At 42.7% G+C, this 21,190-nt stretch overlaps 2 protein-coding genes across 2 annotated transcripts in view; one reads left to right on the forward strand and one right to left on the reverse strand.

The window, feature by feature from the left end:
* Positions 1 to 12,392, forward strand: part of Nonc (no-on-and-no-off transient C) — a 110,597-nt gene extending 98,205 nt beyond the window's left edge. Inside the window, exons 2-14 of the mRNA XM_064217316.1 lie at positions 2,881 to 3,089; positions 4,806 to 6,141; positions 6,222 to 6,458; positions 6,726 to 6,949; positions 7,755 to 7,882; positions 7,996 to 8,216; positions 8,290 to 8,423; positions 8,840 to 9,077; positions 9,212 to 9,310; positions 9,626 to 9,823; positions 9,894 to 10,057; positions 10,207 to 10,283; positions 10,375 to 12,392. Of these exons, the coding sequence (XP_064073386.1) occupies positions 2,881 to 3,089; positions 4,806 to 6,141; positions 6,222 to 6,458; positions 6,726 to 6,949; positions 7,755 to 7,882; positions 7,996 to 8,216; positions 8,290 to 8,423; positions 8,840 to 9,077; positions 9,212 to 9,310; positions 9,626 to 9,823; positions 9,894 to 10,057; positions 10,207 to 10,283; positions 10,375 to 10,556 (3,447 nt within the window). The 3' untranslated portion in view covers positions 10,557 to 12,392. The remainder of the gene's footprint in view (positions 1 to 2,880; positions 3,090 to 4,805; positions 6,142 to 6,221; positions 6,459 to 6,725; positions 6,950 to 7,754; positions 7,883 to 7,995; positions 8,217 to 8,289; positions 8,424 to 8,839; positions 9,078 to 9,211; positions 9,311 to 9,625; positions 9,824 to 9,893; positions 10,058 to 10,206; positions 10,284 to 10,374) is intronic.
* A 2,015-nt stretch (positions 12,393 to 14,407) lies between these two features.
* LOC113394244 (TATA element modulatory factor) lies at positions 14,408 to 21,153 on the reverse strand. The gene is made up of 10 exons (XM_064217259.1): positions 19,057 to 21,153; positions 18,677 to 18,891; positions 17,805 to 17,946; positions 16,337 to 16,556; positions 16,075 to 16,266; positions 15,814 to 16,006; positions 15,587 to 15,731; positions 14,995 to 15,075; positions 14,672 to 14,887; positions 14,408 to 14,607 (listed from the first exon to the last, which is right to left on the reverse strand). Exons 1-10 carry the CDS (start codon positions 20,950 to 20,952, stop codon positions 14,458 to 14,460), a joined length of 3,450 nt encoding a protein of 1,149 aa, XP_064073329.1. The 5' UTR covers positions 20,953 to 21,153; the 3' UTR covers positions 14,408 to 14,457.
* Between the last annotated feature and the right edge of the window lie 37 nt (positions 21,154 to 21,190).

A 21,190-nucleotide genomic window follows, 5' to 3' on the forward strand; every position in this document is an offset into this window, starting at 1 on the left:
AAATTCTTTATATTATTATTGTATGATGTACTAACACCGGCGCGTAAAAAAAAGTATTTTAATTAAGTATAATTATTATCCTAATGAAGGTTTTAAATGTATAACAATCACTACCACATTTCGTAGCATGCAAAATGTCTTTCAGTAATTCTTCTCCGGAGAGCATAATAAAAAATTCGACGTTCTGAGTCTCAGCTGAAGACATTTCCATTAGTGAAGTCAATAAGTTAATAAAGCTAAAAATTCATTATTAACATATTTACTTAAATTTAACATACATATCTTGTTAACATTTTAGAAGTTCATCACATCAAATATTTCTTAATACTTGGAAAAGAAAATTCGAATGACACTTATTATTATTATATGAAATATAATCTAATAACGAAGGTTAGGTATCCGCGTTACCGATTACGAAGCTAATATATCATGCGGAATTCGGTCACGGTCTACGGAACCTCTATGAACGTATCCTTTATTATCTCAGATGTGATCTTTGAATAATAATAGATGAACATAGAAGGGTCACAGATGAGGTCGTCTGATCGATTTCGGTCATTGCATTCAGTCACAACGAACTATACCCAACTGCGCAGGAGACGGTATACTGCTTAAGTGTGTGCGTGAACACAGATGCAATCTCTATTCTGTCACGCTCGTAATACGATGGGATGGCGATCTGTAATGAGCGGGAGGAGTTTAGTTCGAGCGCAAGACCAACTTGCTTTATGAGTAACGAGAAGTAAACTACTTCTTCTTCACAAATTTTTAGGAGGAAAATATAAATAGTCGTTTTGTTCAAATATGGAATATGGAAAAATTACACCCTAAATTCGATATCTTATAATTCGACAAAAACTTGGCTTGTTTTAAAATGTAAAAAACTACTCGAGTTATACGAAATCCTCTTTAAACTTATATCTACGGGCGAGTCCGCTTGGTTAAACTAGTGAGGTAATAAAAACGTGGACATTCTTACGTCATCTCACACGAACCCTCAATTGAAGTGTATGTCACAAGGCATGCACTAAATGGCTGGCTGAATTCCAGCGCTCCTGCCGTGCCCAGGTCTGTTGCATGCATTGAGTCTAGATTCTCGTGAAATCTCGAATACCAAAGATATTTCCTTTCTAGAGTGCGCGTTGATGTTAACCGACCAAATAGCTTAACCTCCTAGCTATGTTACGCGTCATGTAATTTACTTGACGATTTGCGTACATACAATGTTTTACTTATAAACGTTACTTAGCTCGCCGTCTGGTAAAAGTAATTTGTTATCCTTTAATCATCCCCTACATTACATTTAGCTGAAGTCGTTACAAAATAATTTATATGTATTAACTCTACTGCTAATACAAAAACTCTTTATTTTCAAAATGGCGTCTCGTATGTTTTACTCGATTTTTGAAAACTTCATGAAAGAGAAGGATTTTTACAATTTGTTATAATAGTTTGTATTCTATTGGTTTAGATCCTTAATACGTAATGTTTATGTTAAATTAAAACAGTGATATGTATATAACAGTGTACTGACGTGAGATAACTCAATTCTATAATATTTAGATACTATTTTTTTGCGGGCGCGTCTCATGAGACCGAACCCAGACCGTTTTGTCCCGTGTCACGCTTTTATTAACATTCTAGTTATATTTACATTACAAATAATAAAAGGATACATTCTTGTTAGTTTTTACATGGTTTATGTGCTATTAAACGTATTATGATGATTTTCTTATCCGACTGAGGAGGTACCGAGCACTCGTCCGTTATTCTACCGTTAAATAGCTTTCATCGGTATAGCTTCGCTTCTAAGGTTGTTATTACAGTCTCAAGGGACATAACATCTTTGTGTATCAACGTGGACGGCGCATATATATCGTAATAATTCGTAAAACGGCAATGTCTGTCGTCGTCGTGAGCGTAGGTTACATATAAACTATATGAAATATTTTTATTTATAAAATAAATGTGTTTCATTAAACATTTATAAACTTTCATTTATGTCCAGTTATTATATTCAAGAATCGATTCGTTTTTCTTACGAATGGTAGAGTTGGAATAAGAAATAAAATGTTTTGTGGGTTTTTGTATACTTACGGGCGATTTAACAGGTTCTTGTTACTCGTAAATGATAAAATGTTCGGTTAATGATGTCAAATAACGATTCGTTATATAAAATATAGAACCAGTCATGAATCGATCGTTATCAACGTAAACTATTTTGAATGAAATAATATTCAGTAACAGCTTATTACAACTTTGTATAATTTACAGCGACCGTCCGTTATCTATATCGCTAATGGAGGCTCCCTAATTGAAACGGTAAAGCGGACCAGCAACATTAGCCTTCCCTAGTGCACTGGGAGGGGGCTTTCACATCCGGTTCACGATATTAAAACCATTATACGATATCGTTCCAATTTTAAGGATGAGCAAGCAAGTGTAACTACAGACACAAGGGACATAACATCTTAGTCCTCAGGGTTGGTGGCAAATTACTTATGTAAGAAATGGTTAAAATTACATACGGCACCAATGTCTATCGGCGGTGGACAACTTATCATCAGATGGCCCAATTGCCGTCCTAAATGGAATTCGTTATATAAAAAAGCTGCCCCGTGTAGTTTCTGCTACATTACTGCTCCGCCTTCGTATGTGGTAGCGTTATGTTATATAGTCTCGAGACTATTCTAAGCTCAGACCAATTCCTTTTAACTATGCTATTTAAAGCAAAAAGGGTTTTCCAATCGAATCGGTCAGTTGTGATAGATCCTGAGACTAACTATTCAAACTTACATACATACTCTTCAGCTTTATACAATAGTATGGATATATAAATATTAAAAGTAAAATATATATAATCATTGTTTCCTCCTACAGGGCATATTCCGGCTCGCATGTGAACACGTTCTCCGCACGATGCGTCGCGGTCGTGAAACACTGTTGACGCTCTTGGAGGCGTTCGTGTACGATCCCCTCGTGGAATGGGGCGGTGGACGCAGGAAACGTGGAGCAAGGCACGTGCGCGCCGCCAAGGCCATGCTCGCCGTCCGAGTTCGCGAGCTCAAGCATACGGCCAAGGAAGTCACGTGAGTACTTAAAAAAGTAATGCCCCTGTAAAACACGGCGAACTGATTTACAGTAATGAATGATAATGTTCGCTAATACTAAATGTAAACTTATAATGATCACAGCTTAGATAATTACAACAATCAGTTACCTAATTAGGTATTATAGGGGAAATACGATATACAGATCACTTATTTATATAAATAGTTTTATTCAAGTGATATTATTAACAACGGTAATTATTTCATATGTCACTATTTTACAGTTTACTGTAACTTGTATACTCGTATTTAAATGATGAGACGCCGTAACGATCGAAGTAATGTCGTGGACATTTGTATTCGTTGCTAACTATATTTCTTGACTTGATCAATTTGATAGAAACAAAAATCAAAAGTGTAAACGTCTTAATTACATTGATATACAACTTCGATTAATGATAAAACGTGCGTCAGGATTGGGGATGACAGTATCACAGTAGTCCCAGTCTAACAAATACGAGAATCTTAAACGAAGACAAGCGGTTCAAACGCGGGCAAGTACCATTCAGTTAATTACAGTGGGCGAAAGCTATGCCAATACTTTCTGAGTAAATATTTTTATATTTATGTGATTGGTTCGAAAGCTGAGTAAGCCAGTGTAATATTTTAGATTCCATGGTTAGTACATTGACGGTTTATTGATTTGTTCTGACTTCTCGCATTGTCCGTGGCTATTGTCGGAGGCAACTTGTCTTCTAAAAATAGTTTTAAAAAGTATTAAAATAAGCTATAGTTCTAAATTCAAAATAAGTCTTTTCAGTTACATTTTAGTAATTTTGGTCGACTTCTTCGGTATTGATATAATCTAAAAATAAAAATATTCGTTTCGGTTATTTTAACATCTTTTATCACATGAAAAAGCGTGTCAGGACGTTTTCGCTTCACTGACAGTAAGGTTATAGCAGACATAATGGTGTATGAACAAAACATGACTCCCTAACCCCCTCACTTTCGAGTATTTAAGGAAGCAATAAATACAAGCGACGTATCTTTACGAGTCGGTTCCCACTCGACTGAGAATACGCACGCGGTGATAACACAGTGACAGGCTCTCGACGCAAATATTTATAGAACACGTTATTACTATACTAAATTTGTATCTTTTTCCATTACAAGACCGCGGCTGTATAAAAGCTTAAATGTTTCCTTTTTTATCAGATACGTTTTTCAGTGAATCTTGGATAAAATAGGCATCATATAAAATATTCGCATTCAATTAAATTCAATAACAAGAAGACCAAAAGTAAAAGTTCTACCATTTTTTATTCCCTTAAGTAAACGAAAGAAAACATTTTAATTTGCACTGTTAATCGAGAGAAATACAATTTATCTTATAATATTATCGGAACATTCATTTACTTCAATTGTATATTACAAGGATTCAGCACGCAGGTGGTCTTACTAAATTGAAGTTGGCCCCGCGACCTTCCGTAAACGCCTATCTACGTAAAGTATTATATAAAGGTTTTATTTTTTTATTCCAATAGGTCATACGTTAATGCATTAAACGAGTATATGCGAACATAAGTTTACACTTAACAAGATTACTGTAAATAATATAATTATGTATTTAAAAGGAATTTTGGCTAAAATTTTTCCCCAACTCTCTGAATTATTAATAACTTGGACAAAATTCGATTTTAAATATTCGCCGAAACCGCCACAGGTTCTGATGTATTTTATCATTCATTTCAGCGATCAACTTTTGGCGATACTTCCTGAAGTTAAAGAGAGCGCAGAAAAATGGTTAGAAGAAAACGAGGAACTGAAAGCCGTCGAGGCAAAGCTTCAAATGTGTCACCAACAGATGGCTCTCATCAAAGAGATCGAAGCTTTTGGAAATGATCTTAATAACCATCCGCTTTACGCGATATCACAAAAGTATACCTCGTACAAACAAGCCAAGAACGCTGTAGAGGACTCAATGAAAGCTCTCGTGAAAATCCTAAATGATTTTGACACTCAAATAGATAGCTTTGCAAAAACTAATGAGGTTTTAAACGGACCTCAATTGATGACTTGGGTCCAAGAATTCTCAGGAACCAATGAAGAAGAAGAAAAAGAACAACCAATTTTTGAACACATAAAAGAGTTTTTAACGAATGCTGGTCAAAGTTCAATGATTTCTCAATGCGAGCAAGCGGAACAAGAATTAAACCAAAGCATTCAACAGACCAATCAACTCGTCAGGTCTTGTTTAGAACTTTTAACACAATACGTGGCTGTTTCGCAGTATTATCCCCAGAGTCAGACTGAGTACCATCGTATAATGATGTTCCGCAAATATCTCGCTGCCGCGTTAGAAAGTAAATCGCCAGAAGTTTGCAGAGAAGTTTCGAATCAAGTAGTGGCTTTAGTCAACGCTGAAACTGCTACTGGCGACACGCAACAAATAATTGCATACAACTATCGATTGCAACAAATAAATACTGAAGCAACTGCGGTTCTGAACAAATGTGTTGAAAGACTTAAAGCGGAAGGAGGACCCGACGCTGTGGTTTTAGCGCAAGAAGCCTACAAGGAAGCTAAAACTAATATTAGTAATTGGGTGCGAGCAGAAGAAGGTGCTACAGCATCTCTGGAAATAAGTGTGGTTGGTCTGCTCTGTAACCTAAACAGGCGATATTTAATGTTGGAGAACGGAGCTCAAAGCGCAGGAGACTGTCTCGTAGACTTAACATCACGAGAAGGAGAATGGTTCCTCGATGACATGAGCTCTCTCTCTATGCAAGCGGTCGAGCTACTTTCATTGCTGCCTCTGCAGTCGGCTTCAGTTGACGACGCCGCTTTACCAGTCGCTGTAGAATGCGTGAGGAACGCTAATCTACTATTAGCCGATTTGGTACAACTGAATTATAATTTCAGTACAATTATTTTACCTGAAGCTCTGAAGAAAGTGCACTCCGAGGAACCTTCCGCTCTGCTGATGATTAACGAACTAAACAAAGTGATCATGGCCACGCCAGTACCTCTTAATGAACTACTGACGCAGCTGGAGATGCATTTCAGATACATAGTCATGGATATGGAGGTAAGAAAGCAACTCGCTGCCACCGGCAATGCTCTTAACAAATTTTAAACTGATCGATATAAGAGTATGTTCGCTTGAAGTCCCCCGCAGCCGGTGCACAAATCCTGGCGGCGGAGTTGCGGTCTCGCTACGAGAAGTTGCTGTCGTCGTCAGCAGAGAGCGAGAACCAGTCGGCCGGCCGCATGCTGCTCATGGGCTTCAACGGTCTGTTCGCGGCCGTGGAGCTGCGCGCGCGCGAGCTGGCCGACCACTTCGCCGCGCCCGTGCCGCCCGCCTGGAGGAAGATCGACCACATCAATGACGCTATGCATATGTCGGTGAGTCGGATCTTGCCACGTTAACCTAATGGTCAATTAAGTACTAATTCATACTTGTTAAAATGTTCACATTTTTACCGAACGATGAATAAGATTTATAACGCATATTAAATTTAAATTAATGAAATAAATATAAAATAAGGCGGCAGAATATGTGAGGAGGGCGTGGTACCTTTCCAGATGGGTTTAAATAAAGCCCTATCCCCAAATACGATTCACGAATTGTAGATACATGATCTGCACAATAATTTGGAAAACATGTTTCAGGCGGCGATGCAGAGTCCCACGCTTCGTTCCATCCTGGAGGACATCTTCATCGTGCGGCGCATACAGACCGTGGCCGAGGTGTTCGGGCTGTGCGCGCAGCTCGCGAGCGCCTTCCGCGGAGCCGTGCCCGCCGTGCCGGCCCCGGCCGCGCTGCCCGCCGCGCCCGCCGCGCCCGCCGCGCTCGGCCTGCAGGACGAGAACGCGCTCTGCAAGCCCGTTAGAAGGTTACACTTCCCCGATGCACCACATACATGCTCCACACTCGCTACATCCTTATGGATTTGGGTTGAGATATTTTTAGTTGACCTATTTCTGGTATAGTCGGCCCCAGGTGGACATACTAAACCAAACCGTCCTACCAGATTATGAGAGACTTTTGGCATTATAATATCTAGTGCGCGGTTGGCTGATCTCCGTTGAATGGGCTTCGAGGCCGACATCGGTCAGAAGGGTCATTATTAATAATTACTTATTTTCACCGCGGCTTCGTTTGCGTGTAGGGCAGATCGAGCTGTTAGGCACCCTATGCCTTTGTCTGTACCCTGGCAATGTCTATCTGACAGCTTGCGGGCAAAATTGTACGATGATCGCGGTTGAGTACGTCCAATGGCAAAGTTTAATAATCAAAAAAATGTACAAATTATATTTATACTATGAATTAGTATTGAAGAGCAAATAAAATATTTAACCCTAAAACTTTGTTAAATTCAATATTATTGGGATGAAATACAACATGAATATTTTTCTACGATTTACATTCGGTTCGAATCGCGCTGCTCATGAATTCGAAAAGTTTTCACTAAATAATAAACGGATTTGAATATTTTTCGACCACTAACTTTAATGTCTGTAAACTTTCGGTCGCGGTTCGTGTGAGCGATCAAATCAAATGAGCGTCTATGTTTGCAATAGTTTGATATTTTTTTCAATTTATGTTTAAGTTATGTCTTTTATGCGTATCAATCGAACAGCTCGATCGTAAATAAAGCGTTTTATATGAGATGTTAATAAAATTAAAATCGTTTTCAGATTCACGGCCGAGTACGTCTCCCGCTGCTTCCTCGGCGTGCACTCGAAGGCCCTGGCCTCGGTGCTCTGTCTGCTGCTCCGGCGGGCCAGGCTGGACCTGCACGCCGAGGTCGAGCAGAAGGAGATAGGTAACGACCCCGAGCGCGCCGCACGGACACGGTGCCACGTCTAAATCTCGCACCCGCTCGAGCTCGGACCGATAAGAAAATGGAAAAATTAGAACATAAGATTCGGTCCGCAGGCGCGTCGTGGAGCGTGACGCTGGAGTCGCTGTGCGAGAAGGCGCGGGCGCGCGCGGGCGGGCGCGCACGCGAGCGCGCGGCGGCGCTGGCCGGCGCGCTGCAGGCCGCGCGCGCCCGCCTGCTGCGCGCCGCGCACGCCGCGCGCACCGCCGAGCGCGCGCGCGCCTCCGCCCGCGCCGCGCGCCTGCGGGCCGCCGCGCACGCGCACCTGCACGCTGAGGTGAGCCGGCCGGGCCTCGGCGGGCTGGGTCCCTGCGGAAATGAGGGAGTACTATGGAACCGAACGATTCCAGGTGCAGGTGCTGAGCAGCACCCAGGACCCGAGCGGGCCGCTGTCGCGCCGCGCGCGCGAGCTGTCGGCCGCGCTCGAGCGCCTGTCGGCCGCGCTGGAGCGCACGCAGGCGCTCGTCACCGCCGCGCACCAACGGTAGGGCGCCGGACGCGGACTCTCCGTCGCAGTATACTCCACCCCACCCTAAAAATCGACACTCGTGAATCATTTTTCAGAATCGTATTAAACGTTAAACTAAAACTATAGATATCCTGCCCGAATTTCAACAAGTATTAGTTTCACGCTTTTATAATCATCTATATAATTCTGTTTTTAACAACGTGCGTCGTACATATCTTTAAGAAGCGCTAGTCCCGCATCAACCGTCGAGCGACCTCTCTTACGACGAGTTAAAAATAGCATCAGTACCCAAACGGAAGAAAAGTTGATTTATAATATTTTTTAAATATTTTGCTTAAAGATGAAAGTACAGCAGTAGGCCCGTAAGTACTGGGACCACCTCTGTCATAAATACCTGAAAAATGTTCACCCGCTCACTCGACTGATTCCAGGCTGAAGTGGGGCGCGGGCGCCAACCCCGCGCTGCGCGGCGTGGTGCGCGCGCTGGAGGCGGGCTGGGCGGCGCGCAGTGCGCGCGCGCAGCGGCTGGCGTCGGCGGGCGCCGCGCTGGCGCCGCACGCGCGCGCCGCGCTCGCCCTCAGCGCCGCGCCCGCCGCGCGCGCCGCCCGCGCCGCCCGCGCGCAGCGCAACTCGCGCACGGCGCGCACGGCGCTCGCGCACTGGGAGAAGGTACGCGGCTGCTCCGAGTCCCGACGACGCCGAGTGACCTCTCCGAGTTGCGGCTGACGGAGATGATGGCCGCCGGTGTCGTGCGCTATTATTTATTATACGTAGAAAATCGATGATTTCCCTTTCGATTGCAGGCCTGCACGCTCGCCCAGAAGTACTCGCTGGAGGTGTCGCCGGTGGAGGAGTCGCTCATGGAGATGTTGCATCCCGAGGGGAACATCGACCCGCAATGGGTAGCGTGACCAATAATACATAGAAATACTAGCCGAAGCTGCGGCTTCACCCGCGCGAAATTTATAAAACGCAACCTTCCGACCCCCGATTTACCCCCTTAGGCGGTTTCGTAAAATATTAGCGGATGTCTAAACCCCACAAGGAACCTGGCAAATTTTCCGTTTTCAAATGTATAGACTAAACACTGAAGCTCCACAGATTGCATTTCATATATCTCGGATACTGTCAAAGCGGGGACGCTGTAGTCTTCAACGACTACACGTGACCGACCGTAGCCGAAGATACCCAGCGACCTGACACTGGTGCGCCGGCAGGTGGGCGCGGTGTCGGCGCTGGTGCACGAGGCCACGGGCGCGCTGGGCGGCGCGCGCGCGGCGGCGGCGGCCAGCGTGGGGCGCGCGGGCGGCCGGGTGCGCGCCGCCGCCGCCGCGCTGCGCGGGGCCGACGCGGCGCGCGACGCGCTGCACCTGGAGCTGGCGGGCCCGCTGAGGGCGCTGCTGCGGCTGCAGGACGTGAGTGCCGGCCCGCTCCCTCGTCGCTCCGGCCGCCGGGCGATCCCTGTACCCTCGACTCGCGTTCCAGGGCGAGAGTCCGGCGCAGGACTTCTCGACGGCGTGGCGCAGCGCGTCGGATTCGCTGAGCGTGGCGGCGGCGGAGCCCGATGGCGAGACTCGCGTGCGGGCCGCGCTCGCGCATGCGGAGCTGCTGCGCGAGGCTCTGCCGGCACTGCTGCAGATGCTGCTCGAGTTAGTGCCCCCGTCGACTCTCCACCCTATCGATAAAACTAGTATATGAAAGTCGGGTAAATTAAGTTACCTGGCCCGAGATTCGTTTTCCTTGATCGACTGCAAACAAATAATGTGAATCATTCAATCACTCGAATGTTAACTTTCAGATTACCGGGCGGCTCGGAGAGCGCTCGCAGACTGACACGCCAGCCCGCACTAGGAGCGCGCGCACCCGTGAGGCATGGTGCGTATCTGCCGGCGAAGTTCGCAGTTGATATGATTATATAAATAGCGTTTGGACTGTATACAAGCCACGACGTGGCGTGCACCCGCAGCGGGCGAGCAGCGCAGCGCGACGGGCGCCGGCGTGTGGAAGCGCGTGCGCCTGAAGCTGGAGGCGCGCGACGTGCCCGCGCGCCGCGCGCCGCAGCACGACCAGGTGGCCTACATAATATCGGAAGCGACTAGCGCAGAGAACCTGTGCCTGATGTACGAGGGCTGGATGGCGTGGGTGTGAAGGCGCCGTCGGCCGCGCCGGCCCCCTCCCCCGCACCGCAGCCCGGCGCCGGACGCCCGCGCCGTGCGGCCCGCGCTCCCGCCGGGCGACCGGACCGGACCGGACGGCAGACAGCCGTCATCCGGACTCCGTCGGAGATAGATTGCCGAGTTTCAAATCCGACTTCGATACGATTTCGGAACCGAGAGTCGATTTTATTCTTATTTCATGACGAGGCTCGATTTTTCACCCTTAAATTTACCAGTACGTTAAGCGTCGGTGTTTCGGTTTATTTCCCGGATAATATATATGTATTTTTTATGTCATTTTATGCAATATGTTGGAAATCGAGCTCCTTAAATTCTGAACGCGATCCGGTTATGAGATCGCGGCAGACCGAAATGTTTAGATTAGACTTTATTATTTTCTTACTAGTATGGCTTACGACCCGTAGGATCGAACATCTCCTTACGAATACTTAGACCACAGACAAATAATGTGCTCAAAAAAGGAAAAGGTAAATAAGGATGCTTTTGACCGGTTTAAACGAAAACGACAACATTTCGTTATAAAGCATAAAACCATAATTGACTTCATTAAAAAATAAATCGTCGTTTAATATTCATTCATCCACAGTTTAACGGGATTCTTCATTCGACATGTTAACATAAATATTTACTCTTAACATTTATGAATATATATTTAAATGTATTTTAATATTACCGTTATCTAGTTTGAGCTTGTTTCTCGGGAATGTTCATTGATATATCATTAATAATTATCACTGCGAAAACTCTTCATAGAAAATATATCGCAATCGTTATTTACAAGAAAAAATTGGATGTGGTCATTAAATGTTAAAAATTATTCATGAAAATCATAAAATTACTACAAAATATTATATCGAATAACATTACACGTCTGAATATTACATTTTGTTCATTTCACTCGTATTAAGTAAATCTCCATAGAAATAGTATTAGAAGTCATAATTAGAGTCGTTCATAGAATCTTCACAATTTTAAATATCACTAAGTGACGTTTAGCTACTGTCTTCATCACCAACCGGATCTCCTCGTGACGATCGAAGAAGATAAATTTGTCACACAGCTTCTGTAGTAAATTAAGTATACCAATAGTAATAATTGCTTAGTCTAAAAATATTAAATGTTCAATGTTAGAAAAACAAGCTTCTCCAAGTATGGAAATCTTCAATCTTGTGATTCAATGTGTGAAAAAAAAAATAAAAGGCACCGTTTGTCATAATATCTGTCGTCATATCAATGAAGTTCAGAAACGAGCTCGTTTATTATATCATAAATATATATGCATTTGCCGGGAGTGTTTGCGGTGTGAATGTTACTCGTCCACATATAACATGTAACCAGTACCTATCGTAGTAGAATATTGTGTGATCGTGGCGGTGAATTTATTTGTTTCAACAAAAACTTAATTTCAATATTTCGAATCTTCTAAAAAATTGTTCGAATAAGTAACAAGTTCCTTAAAACACCTTTTTTTGTAATAGAATGTAATATCGTTATGTTATACAAACTGTTAAATTATTACTTACATGTTTTCTTTCGAATTAATTATTTCTTTCAGGTTTAGATTCACATTTACTAGAAAACCACATATTTTAAAAAAGGTTCACTTTGTTTAGTTATTCAGAAATGATGCGAATACTTCGTAACGTTTCATTTAGTATAATATAAAATTATCAAAGATTTGTCCAAAAAAAATATGTTTGTATGTTAAATTCGAAATTTGTTTTTTTTATTATCATCGAATAATATATTCACCGATTGTATGTTTGTGTCGCTTCATAATTATAATATTAATAAATGGTGTATGTCATATTATTGTTTTATTGATAACCCCGGTAAACTTAATTAATATATATAAAAACTTTCGAACTTTTCGAACCAGTTTTATATTTAATATATAATTCAACGATTCAAAAGTGCTTTATGAGCTTACTTGAATAAAGAATATTTAGATTTTGCATTCCAAGTTGTGCACACTAAAACTAAGAACTTGAAAATTAAATTACTGTCTGCCTGCAATACCTTCTAAGTATCAAATGTACAAACACAATTTAATAGTTTTATTGCTTACAGTGTAACAATAAAAGTTAAAAAGGCTTTATGTCATCACGTGCTGTCATCTTAAATTAAATCAAGCAATAGGCTATTTGATTGATTTTTAAAATCCATTTTATATTATTTAGTAGAGGTTAAGGAACCCAGTAAAGGTTTTTTAATTCTAGTACATATTTGCTGAAAAATATCAAATTAAATATTTAAATAACGTGCGAAAATGCTACTTTGACAATATGGCGCTGCAATGGAGTCACATATAATCCACATACTGTAGGCAAACGTGGTTAACAAGCATGTTAAACCCGACCGATCAGGAGCGTTTTGTGTCATGTGACAAACGTTTAAAGAAATGCATTTTTATTTATGGATTTTTGAATAAATTAATTATTATTTTCTAATTATTGTTAAATATTTATTTTTGTGCATATTACATATGTAATAATAGGATTAGTTTTTTTTTAAATTCGGTTTCGATGTTTTAAGACCGGTTGGTGAATGTTTATATCTCATTGATTAAAAAATAGCGCTTGATAAAATCCTTACTAATAAAGATTCAAGATTTAATAAACTTTTAAATGTAAATGAATACATTAAAATATTAACAAAATGAAATAAATACCAAAGCTTATTTAACCAAATCTTTGTTCATGTAACTTCTAAAACATATCGAGAAAAACTAGTGAGAAAAACTCAGCAAGGTATTTGTCAATACAAGGAAATTCATGTTAGTTGAAATAAATAAAACGACAGATAAAATTATTAATATTTATTTTATAAATATTTTAGGCTAACATTTAATTTATATATGGCAATACCGCAATGATTCTGTAATTATTATTTAAAATACATACACGTGACAATAACGAAAACGATGGTGATATAACAAAATGCTCTTATTTAGTATTCGCTAAGTGATCGGATCGACATTAATCGATCCTGAATATTGGAGTCAATAATTTTTGATATCACAATTCATGTTATTTACAATTAAAGTGTTTGCCGCATTAACTAATGCTAGCGAGTTTCCTTCAGATAAAAGTTTACAATAATTTTATATAAAGCACATTATATCGTAGGAAATGCTATATATATTTTTTTATTATATACAATAAAATAACTTATGAATTTCGGAAATAATTATGAATTCCTAATTAAATAAATGGCTAAGGTTTACTATTTCTTTTATTTTTCAATGAGTTTATGTATTTATTGTGCACACACAAATAAAGGCATTGTATGTACGTTGAAACTAAAATACTACGATTTTACTATTTTAATTTGTGTGTGGCTGTATCTGATAAGATATTGTTTTGTTTATTTGGATAATTTTAGTTGAATTCAACGTAATTACTGTTATAGCAAATGATAATCTAATATTTAGTTTTTTCTTCTCAGAGTTTCATAATATGTGGAATAATGCAATTTTATAATATCGATTTTCATAAGGAAAATGTTTGTTTCCATTAAAGAATAATATATTTATTTAGCTTCATTTGCTTAAAAACACTACGACGTTAAGATATGAACGATTATTGCACTAGTTACATATCGGTTTAACCTCTAATATCGCGTGGAGTGATATACTGCAGCTGAAAAAATAATAATAATAGAAAATATTCTGCGTGAACGATAATTTAAAGATAAAATCGAGAAATACAACACGAATAATCCCATCGTGCGAGGGACGCAACTCCAGATTGCTCTATGAATTTAATAGGGAGGTTGGAATAATACGAAAGGTGATCGACTGCGCCCTCTCTCGGGAGCGACTCGGAAAATGCGGGCCCGGCGGCGCCGGCCGGCGGCGGCGGGCCCGCGTGCTATCGCGCGAGTCGCTTGAGACGCACGAGCTCGTCCAGCTGCGCTTTGTAGAACTGCGTGACGTCGTGCAGGTCCAGCCGCAGCTCCGCCAGCTGCTCCTCCTTCTCGCCGTACATCTGCAGCAGCGCGTCGTACTGCTCCTGGACGTTCTGCGGGCGGACACGAGCGGTGAGCGGTGAGCGGTGCGGGATGTGCGGGCGTCGCGCGGCGCACCTGGTAGTCGGCCAGCTCGTCCTGCAGGCGCGCCAGGCGGCCCGTGAGCGCGGCGCGCTCGGCCCGCAGCGCCGCCAGCGCCGCGCCCGCCGTGCGCCGCTCGCCTTCGCGCCGCGTGAGCGCCGCCAGCGCCTCCTCCACGCCCACCACGCCGCCCGCGCCCGCCGCGCCCCCCGCGCCCGCCGCGCCGCCGCCCGCCACCGCGTGCCCCTCCTCCTGCAACTCCAAAGTGCGGGGTTTGAAAAGCGAGGACAAGGAACGAGCGAGTTTGAAAATAAAATTATATTATAGAACATATTGTATAAACGACGGATATAGCGTACGGTCTGCCAGAAGGAGGTGGAGAAGCTGTCGGAGGCCACGGAGTGCGCGGGGGAGGCGTCCCCGCGGGACGACACCTGCTCCTGCAACACGCGGCAGCGGAGCTGGTTACGGCCGACTGAGCATTGTTAATGAAACGCAAGGATGGTGACGACGTGTATATTAAATAAATATGTACGTACATACATATACGAGTGTTGATCGAATCCAATATAGAAAAGGTCCTGAGGATATATTTCTTTTACAAAATTAAGCATAAAAATACAATTTTCCAAATCACGATAATGTTTGGTTCGCGGTTATCGACCAAATCGTAAATCATAGATTCGTTTTACGATCATTCGAGGAAGAAGTCGGCCTATTTTAGGTTATGTCCGATTACCCCACGACGTACAGGTCTGGGGACATTTAAAACAGTGTTTGATTTTGTTGTATTGTACCACTACCGACTGGAAGTAAATATTTTTTGAGTGTTCGTTTCACGTCACGTTTGTAAATGAACAGACTTTTTATTTAAGTGTGATTTATATTCGCTCAGGAGTTGTGCCAATAGTTCTCAAGGAATAGGAGACAAGTAAGGTCTCCGGAGGTAACCTGTAGAATAGCATTTCGTTTCTTCTCGGTGTCGAGTGCGGCGCGCTCGTCCGCCAGCTGCGCCTCCAGCTCGCTCACCCTCGCGCGCAACCCCGCCAGCTCCCCCTCGCTCTCCGAGCGGAGGCGCTCCGACTCGCTCTCCTTTCTGAAAAGTTTCGATTCGATCGTTGGAATGCGAGTCGCCCGGAGGCGTACGCAGATCGGAAGGCCAATCCCGAGACACCCACTCGCGCAGGCGCTCCCGCAGCGCCGCCAGCTCGGCGCGCTCGGCGGCGGCCCCGTCCCGCAGCTGCTGCAGCGCCTGCTCGGCGCGCCGCAGCTCCGCCCGCGCCGCCTCCGCCCGCTCCGCCAGCGCCGCCGCCTCGGCGCGACCCGCGCGCTCGCTCTCGGCCGCCGCCGCCGCCCGCCGCCGCGCCTCCTCTGCGGACACACGCGAGCCCTAGAACCGGCGGCCGGCGGCGAGGGCGCTCCCCGCGGGCGACGCTCACCCAGCTGCGCGGCCAGCGCGGCGGCGGCCCCGGCGTGCGCGCGCTCCCGCTCGAGCGCCGCGCGCTGCAGCGCCGCCAGCTGCTGCAGCAGCGCGGCCGGCGCCTCGGCGTCCGCCTGCGCCTCGCTCGCCTCGCGCGCCTCGGCCGCCTCGCGCCGCAGCGCCTCCTCGCGCGCCACCCAGCGCTGCTCCTCTACACAGACGGCGCTCGTGAGGGCGGGCGGGGCGCGGGCGGCGGGCCGGGGGCCGGGGGCGGCGCGCACCTCGGGCGCGCTCGGCGCGCAGCTGGCGCAGCTCGTCGCGCAGCAGGGCGGCGTCGCGCGCGGCGCGCTCGGCGGCGGCGCCGAGGTGCGCGTGCGCGTCCCGCTGGCGGCGCAGCTCGGCGGCGTCGCGGCGCAGGTCGGCCGCCTCCCGCTTGAGGGCGTCCCGCGCGGTGCGCGTGCCCTCCAGCTTCTGCGAGGCGTCGTCCAGCGCGCTGCGGCTCTGTGGGCGCACGGCGGACGCGTCACTGGCCGCTCCGGTGCGCGGCCGGAGCGATTTTGTTATAATCGAAATTGGGACTCTCCCGTCTCCCCCGTCTATGTGAACGATGCCATACCTATGCGGGTCCGCACCTCGCTTCTAGCACATATTTTAGTGGATCTTATAAACAATGCGAGGCACGCAAAATCAGAAAAATGTTATCATGTAACAAACAACAGGTTTACTGTGTTATGGGCCGCCACGTGATATGTCTCACTTGAAACACCCCAACGTCCCACATAATATTATAAACGCGGAAGTGAGATGAAAGTTTGCAAACACCCTGTATAGAGTACAAGAAATTACATTGAATATACAAATAATAAATGACTCCCACAAAAATTGTACATAAATTCTAATAAACATACAATTAACATATATTCCGATAGAATACTCGATAAATTAATTATCTATTGCAAATAGATAAAAGATAAGATAAAACAAGACAGAATTGATAATGCTTTAGAAATAAATCTGCAATTTCTAAAAAATTACTATCTCAGTGATTAACAATTATTTTTTAGAAAAGATTTTCATATAAATATTTTAACCGACGTAATCTATTTAGTTGAAACTATTGACCAGTATAACCTCAATCCTAACCACTCCTGTAAGACCACCACCACTCATCTATACCGCGGGTTGGTGACTGTTTATGTACCAAAATATAAAATAATTATAAACAATAGTTAAGCACGTAAACGGTTTCATCTATTCTATAAATAATATATAGAATTCCGAACCGGTGGTAGCTTCATTTAATGCAGTTTGAAATGACAAATGACGGTTCAAAAGTTTCTGTAAATGCAACTTGAATATTTTGATTTTGATTTAGAATGTTTAGTTCAGCAATGCCGTCTGTTGTATCCGAGTATTTAATCACTACGCCAAATAAAAAATAATAAATTAAACAAACATCGATAAGATGTCGCAATAAACATTACCAGGAATAATTTCTGATAAAACTACAATGAAATTATATTTCCTAATAGCATATAAACATATTTTTATTATTCCGATTGTTTAGATCGTTTTTTTTGTTTTTAGTAAGTAAGTAGTCCTACCTGATGGTTAGCTGTACTTTTTGATTTGGCAACTGTAATTCCACTGGCTCACTTGTTAGCTAAAGTATTCATTATTATCAGTGAGTGCTGGGGACCACCTCCAGCTGTCAATTGTTTCGACTTGTATTGTATGGTAATGGTTCACCTCAGCAAGTTCAGCTTCCAACTTCTTGTTGGCCGTGGTCAGCCGGTACACCGCCTCGATCTGGTTCACTTCCAGCTCCTCCTTGGCGGCCATGGAACGCTTTACGCGGTCCAGTTCGGCGGTCTGCTCGGCTATCTTATCCCTGAATATCAAAATCGTTCAATAAATGATAATAATAAATAAAAAAAGAGGGGCCTCGGGGCACCCGGTTGGACCGAAGTTGATTTCGCTATATATTATGTTTGAGAATAATTCAATGATAAGATATAAAATGGTTATTAAAGATCCCGTGTGAATTAAAACAATAAAAAAAAAAGTTTAAATATTATAGGAAAATGTGTATAACAGAAAGACACAGAGAGAAATAAAACTTGTTGCTTACGTGACGATTTCTGACAGTTCACTTTATTGTAACTTGTAAGCAGCGTAAAAGAGCTTTAATTCCAATAAATACCTTTGGAAACATTTTTATTATCTATATAATCTTGCGTTAACTATATATAAATACTGGTGTATGTTTTTTTTTAAAACCAAACTAACTAGTGACTAGAGAATTTTTAATATTAGAACGGATAATTTTAAATTAAAAATTCTCTAGTCACTAGTTAGTTTAGTTTTAAAAAAAAACATACACAAGTATTTATATATAGTTAACACAAGATTATATAGATAATGAAAATGCGTGCACCAAGTATCTGTTGAATGTCAGCAGTACATATTATATAAATTTATATTACAATTCTGTGAAATGACGAATCAAATGTGCTAGTATTTTTGACTTGATTTGATTTAATATCTTCTCCATAATGACAAACAGTAGCAAAAACAAGGTCACTTATAAAACCCAGCTAATATAATATACTGTTTCTCACCGGAGCCCCTTGATGACCTGCTCATTATCCTTCTCCTTAGCCCTAAGCTTTTTGATGATATTTGAATGCTGTAGCTCATGTCTGGCTAGTTTTTCCCCTTCCTCGTGGAGCTGTGCTATTATCTCGTCTTTCTCCTTCAAGGAGTTCTCCAAATCTGATGAATTCTTTCGAGTCATATCTATCTTGACATTATCCAGCTGTTTCCGCAATTGATCCTGGTGAATTCAGATAATAAGTCAATAATAAAACTATATTTTTGAATGATATATCCTGTATAGATGTATTCATAGAAAAAAATATGATTTTATAAAAACATACCTACTTCATGCTATGTATTAAAATTATAAATTGTTGTAACTACATTAATTTTAAGCAAATACCTTTTCTCTAATTGCTTGTTGAAATTTCTTCTCAAGAGCTGACATTCTCTGTGTGTAGTCTTCAGTAATAGTGTTTATATCTCCCCCTTCATGTTTAACCAACAAAGACTCCACTTGACTCTTCAAGCTTGCATTGCTCTCCGCTAGTTCAGCATTACTTCTACTTACTTCCATCAGTCTATTCTCTCTCGCATCTAATATCTCAGCCATCTCACACAGTCTTCGCATTAGGCGATCATTTTCTGAACATTGGCTTTCGTCACTGGTGTTACTTTGCACTGAAGCTTCGGATAACTCCCTGGTGTGACCCCGGATTTTAGTAGCTAAATTTTTACCTAATACTAAATCTACAAGGTTAGGAGAAATTGCACCATCTAGTTTCTGCTTGAAACCATACTTTCCGGGGCTATTTCTGCAGCCATTGCTACTGTCTCCATTGGGACTTGGAATGATTTCTATATCTGATGATGTGGCAGTCTCCAATTCATCACCTGATGTGTGTCCTGATGTTCTTTCTGAACCAATCTTAACTAAATCACTTTTACTATCAGAGCTGACTGGTGATATTCTCTCCTTTATACTGGCTTCCTTTTGGGACGATTCATTGCTTTCAGGTGGACTACACTGCTTTTTCTCAACATTGACAAAAGCTGAGCTCTCAGATCTCAAAAAATCACTTGTCACATTGACATTATAAAATGAAGAAGAGTCACTCAGCTTCTCAATAAATATATCCTCTGGTTCAACATCCTTCTTATGTTCTTCAGCAGAATTTTCAAGAGTAATACTGTCATTGTCAGCATTTAAGGTTCTGTCAGACCATGAACCGTCATTGGAAGAGTTTTCACTGATTTGCATCCTGTGAGGGAGGATAGGTTGTTCTAAAAGTGTAACTTCCTTCTCATTGCCTCTTCTTGGATCCATTCTATTAGTTTTAGGGAAAGGACTTACAGGTTTGTCCTCCGTATCAAGTACTGTGGGAGCAGTGCATTCAGATATAGAATTATAGGACATTGTATCTTCATCATCATCAGCAACTAGGCTGACACTATCTGCAGTTTCTGCCCTTTCAGTTCTTTCTCCGATCGGAGTAGATTTCTTATCAGACATATCACCAGGTGAGAAATTTGAAGAAGCACTGCTGTTTTTATCACTAGCATAGCTATCAAAGCCTAGACATTCAATTGAACTAGGGCTTATGAGGCTATCGGGCAATATTTCTACAGACTCAGAATTAAGTTTTAAGCCCATACTGCTACTGTGAGACACAGACTGGCACGATGCCGCCTCAGAGTCTGGTGTAGACTTTAAACTTTGTGACAATACTTCGACTGAGTCAGAACTATTTCTACTAGACATAAATGACAGCACATTTGACATGGAGGAATTACGTCTCTCATCTAACTTCTTTGATTCCTCTTTGTTTAAATTAAGACACTCGGCACCATCAGACATAACAAGCTGGCTTTTTGAAAACAAATCATCCTGACTGTCATATTTGCCCGCAATAACATTCATGGACTTCGCTTTAGGAGGTCGGACAATCGTATCCGTTTTTGGCTGTTCAAAGAATGAGCCAGCGAAAGATCCCCACAGACTTTGAGGATTTGATTTTGAGGGGCTTTCGGTCACTACGGGCTGCTCTTTTATGGCATCGGTTTCTCCGCTTTCGGCACTGACTGTGAGACCCCAAGAGGAAAAAAAATCGGAGTTATCCTGTTGAGGTGTGTTACTCGTACTTGGCGATGATTTAGATGTTGATGGACCCTCTACCTCATCTTCCTGCTCCTCATTACTATCATCCTGAATATCTAACGCTTTATCGATAGTTTTCTGGGCTTCTTTCAGTGCTGACTTGGCTAAGTTCGTTAGCCCCGAGGTATCGAACCAATTCATTTTGTGAAAACATCAGTTACTTAAAAAAGAAGATTAACGTCGCACACTTATCGTTCTCCACCCAGGTCGTAAAAAACCTTATTTTATTTTGTAAAATCAAATCACAACATAAATTTTACAGCACACAAATGACGTTTACATTCCATTTTGTGTTTATCTTTACGCAATGTCAGTTTATTAATTGAAAAAACTCAATTCCCAAGTTAGTAACATTTATTTTACGTTTCTGTTTAATATG

Source organism: Vanessa tameamea, chromosome 16 (genome assembly GCF_037043105.1).
Source record: "Vanessa tameamea isolate UH-Manoa-2023 chromosome 16, ilVanTame1 primary haplotype, whole genome shotgun sequence".
NCBI lineage: Eukaryota > Metazoa > Arthropoda > Insecta > Lepidoptera > Nymphalidae > Vanessa > Vanessa tameamea.